The 3,658-nt window shown below is 38.4% G+C and overlaps 1 protein-coding gene across 1 annotated transcript; it reads right to left on the reverse strand.

Moving 5' to 3' along the window:
• Positions 1 to 1,817: 1,817 nt before the first annotated feature.
• LOC122014038 lies at positions 1,818 to 3,422 on the reverse strand. The gene is made up of 3 exons (XM_042570233.1): positions 2,817 to 3,422; positions 2,022 to 2,750; positions 1,818 to 1,949 (listed from the first exon to the last, which is right to left on the reverse strand). The coding sequence occupies exons 1-3, from the start codon at positions 3,420 to 3,422 to the stop codon at positions 1,818 to 1,820; spliced, it is 1,467 nt and encodes a 488-aa protein (XP_042426167.1).
• Between the last annotated feature and the right edge of the window lie 236 nt (positions 3,423 to 3,658).

The raw sequence follows: 3,658 nt of genomic DNA on the forward strand, positions 1-3,658 counted from the left end.
TGTAGAAAGTCGAGACCCGGAGAATTTGATACGAATGTGCAACCTGATTGGTCACGAGGAACCCTAGGCGATCATAGAGCTTAATGGATCAACCCTAACTCATTGTAGGTAATGATTAGGATTGATGCACCATTGTAGAAGCAAAAGTTCACATCGAATACTATAAGATTGCCTACCTACATAAGCTAATATTGAGGATGAGAATTGAGATATAGGTAAAGTGTTTGCTAGTATGGATGTGAAACCGAAACCTAGGATCATTCTCTGTGACTGACTTTCCTTTGTCTTCTTGCCTTGATTACATTCTGTCTTCTTGTCTAGATATCATTCTGTCTTCTTATTGTGATCTCTATGAATTCTCTCTCTCTCACATACTCTTTGTTTCCCTCTCAACTTTAGATTCTGGTTTGTATTTGTGGCAACCTATACTTTTGAGTTGGTCTAGACTGTTAAGATGATTAGCAGGCTAGTACTTGATCTCCAGTCCCTATAAATTTGATCTTATTATTAGTTAATGACATCTCCGTGTACTTGTGGATTGTCACCACATCACTTGGTATGTATGCTTGTATTACTCAATTAATATGAAAAACTTGGTCATTACCCTATTAATCAGTCATGTTCTAATTCTCTAGTAAATATAACTCTTTACTTTCAACCCACGCTTTATAAATTAAGCTTAAAAATAAATGATTTCTAAATAGTTGTCTTTATATTTTCATTAATTTTGATAAAATCAAAACCACCACTTAACCACTTATTAGACACTCATAAGTGTTCTACCATTTACCTTTTGTAAGGTCTAATAGCATTATCCAAACTACTTGAAGGGCGTAAACGAATCGATTACGAATTAAATCGAGTAGAATAATATTAAAATATTAATATTTAAGTTTAAATTCGAAAAATATATATAATATTACAAGCTCCATTCAAAACTCGAAAATATAAATAATTTTAACTCCAGTTCGATTCAAAATAAAATTCAAGACCTTGATTCAAGTATATTTGAACTATAATTTAAAATGAATATAATTCGATTCGAATTCTTCGAACCTTAATTTAAATATATTTAAATTAAAATTATATAAAAATAATTAGAATTCGATTCAAGTTCGACTCACGAATGACTCATAAACAATCAAACAAAATATTATAGATTCAAATTTGATTTGAAAAAATTATCGAATGTATTCAAGTTTAGTTCAAATTCGATAATTTCAAATATAAACAAAATATTTTTCAAACTGACTAAAAAAATACACAAATCGACTCGATTTATTTGCACCCCTAGTTCAAGCCAAGCATGTCATGCCCAACTTGGTAGTCCATGTTGATCCATCCAACCAATCTAGCTTGTTAAAATTATCGATTCTACTAAGCACTTAGGCCCCCACTCCCACTCCCTCAACAAACCACTGTGATCAACGAACCCACGACCTATCTTCATTATCCAACTAACTTAACCAACTCAGCCTTACGAGCTTACTCAAACTTAACTACACGCACAACCATTAGACACATTGGCAAATCCATCCAAGGCTAGCAATACTTGACCAGAATCAACACACTTAATCTAGCCCTGAATAGTTTTTTTTTTTTTAATATAGTATGAGATTATTTGGATATTATAAAAAAAAGCTAGATTAAAATGAAAATGGCAACTTGTTAAACGAAACCATTATCTGAACTGGTAAGATCAAACCAAATAGCACAAGAAGTTTAATTAAAAATTAGTTCACCCGACTGACCGATACAACCATTTGACTTACTAAATGGCGCAACTATGTTTTACCACCATTCACCATAGCGTAGCATTAGGGTTGGCGGGGACGATGGGACGAGTGTATTCGTCTTTTATCACCATTCACCATAGCATTAGCTCTTGCAAAGAAGGCAACCGTTAGTGCTGTCTTGGACGACGAAGCAGCACTAAGCAAATCAAGAGCCTAAAACAAGAACAACGAATTAAAGCAGCATCAGTCTCATAATTAACAAGTAATTGGAGCAACAAGACTGACCTCCTCTTCACCAATGCCCAACTCCACCATCTTGACAGGTTCAGAGAATTCCTTACGAAGTAAAAAAGCCTCTGTTAGGCATAGTGGGGTGACTACAAGTTCGTCGCTGACCATGTACAATAATTCCTTGCAGTAGCTTCCACATGGAGAATCTGATCGTGTGGGATGTTGTCTTTTGGGATCAATAAGGTTTGCCTGTTCTGCAGTTTGATATCCCGTAAAAGGATGCGAAGTGCAGTGGTATCTTGTTGCGCTTAGTTTGCAGCGGAAAGAGCATGCATAGTAAACATCTTGCTTCTCCTCTTCCACTCCAATGACTTGACACTTAGGGTTGAAATACGGTGCGAGCTTGGGATTAAGCAGTCTCTCTTCGCAACCTGAAACCACGTAACCTAAGGAAGCCAAACGCTCAACACTGCCATAAAGGTTATTCAGGCATCCGATCCTGAATCGACTGCCCAAGTGCTTCTTCAAAGTGCCCAACGGAAATGTGAGAATGCTGAAAATTACATCAACTAAATCTCGGCTCGCTACAGCATACAGCACCTTGCTCCGCGTGAGGGCCAGCTTGATGCTGTAGGTCTGCTTCTCCTTATCAAACGCCTTACTAGCAACAGTTTTTTCTACCGAAGGAACTGAGCACTTGGGAGTGATGTCTACTCCATCGTGCAATAGAACATCAGTAAGTGGAGTGCCGGAAATAAGGGATTGTTTAAGAATATCCAAAACCTGTAAAAATTGAATTTATCAGAATAGTAATTACGCGATCCTTCTCATCAGCTAATGGAAACTTACCTGTGCCCGTTCAATCTTCAGCACTCTCTGTTCCAGGTTGCTCCAATCACCATCGCCCCACTCGTCAGAAGACGACATGGCGTCCTCAATTGAAGCTATGGAAAGAGCATCTGTAACACCAAATTTATCCCCCTTGATGAATACGCCATGAAATTCTTGATAATCAACATGATCCTGATTGATATCGTGAGTAACTGCCTTATTGATGTCACCACCACACTGGCATTTGAGGCCTGAGTAATAGCTGAACGAACGATGACAGCAGCAATAAGGTAAGCAGGTATATAGCTGTCCCATTTTATCAATATTAATCCTAAGTTTCTGGCATTTCACTCCAGATGAATTCACTGGGTTGGTCAACATCGATCTGCACCCTGCCGTCACCAGGTACTTCTCATCGAGCTGCTCGACGCTTTGGTAAAGCTTATCGAAACAACCCAGGGACGACTGCTTGTTGAGAAGACGGACGACGGTGCCAACAGGCAGCGTGAGGAAGCTGAGGAGAACATCCACGAAATCCAAGTCCGATTCGACAAAAGCTACGCAGTTCTTGGCCTTGTTCACAAAGACTTTGAGGGTGATTTCTTGCTGATGATCAGTGGCCATATGTATCTAATTGGATCAGGCAACGTCTGTGGAGTAGATGGAGCAGAGAACTTGTTTGGATTTGTGCAAATGCCGTGGAATACTTTTACTAACTTACCATGGCGATTACTTAAGGAGTTAACTGGAAATTAAAGTGCAGAATTCTAAGAGTCGGTAGTTGCCGTGGGGATTACTTAAGGAGTTTACTGAATTTTTTTTAAGGGGTTTTAAGTTTTTGGAGTCGCCGCGCAATTAGC

Source organism: Zingiber officinale, chromosome 8B (genome assembly GCF_018446385.1).
Source record: "Zingiber officinale cultivar Zhangliang chromosome 8B, Zo_v1.1, whole genome shotgun sequence".
NCBI lineage: Eukaryota > Viridiplantae > Streptophyta > Magnoliopsida > Zingiberales > Zingiberaceae > Zingiber > Zingiber officinale.

Bases quoted from the DNA above. Each gene is read 5' to 3' on its own strand.
- LOC122014038 (XM_042570233.1), bottom strand. From the start codon at position 3,422: ATGGCCACTGATCATCAGCAAGAAATCACCCTCAAAGTCTTTGTGAAC. The intron at 2,751-2,816 runs GTAAGTTTCCAT...CAATTTTTACAG, and splicing joins TGAAGATTGAACGGGCACAG to GTTTTGGATATTCTTAAACA. The intron at 1,950-2,021 runs GTCAGTCTTGTT...TTCTTGTTTTAG, and splicing joins TGGGCATTGGTGAAGAGGAG to GCTCTTGATTTGCTTAGTGC.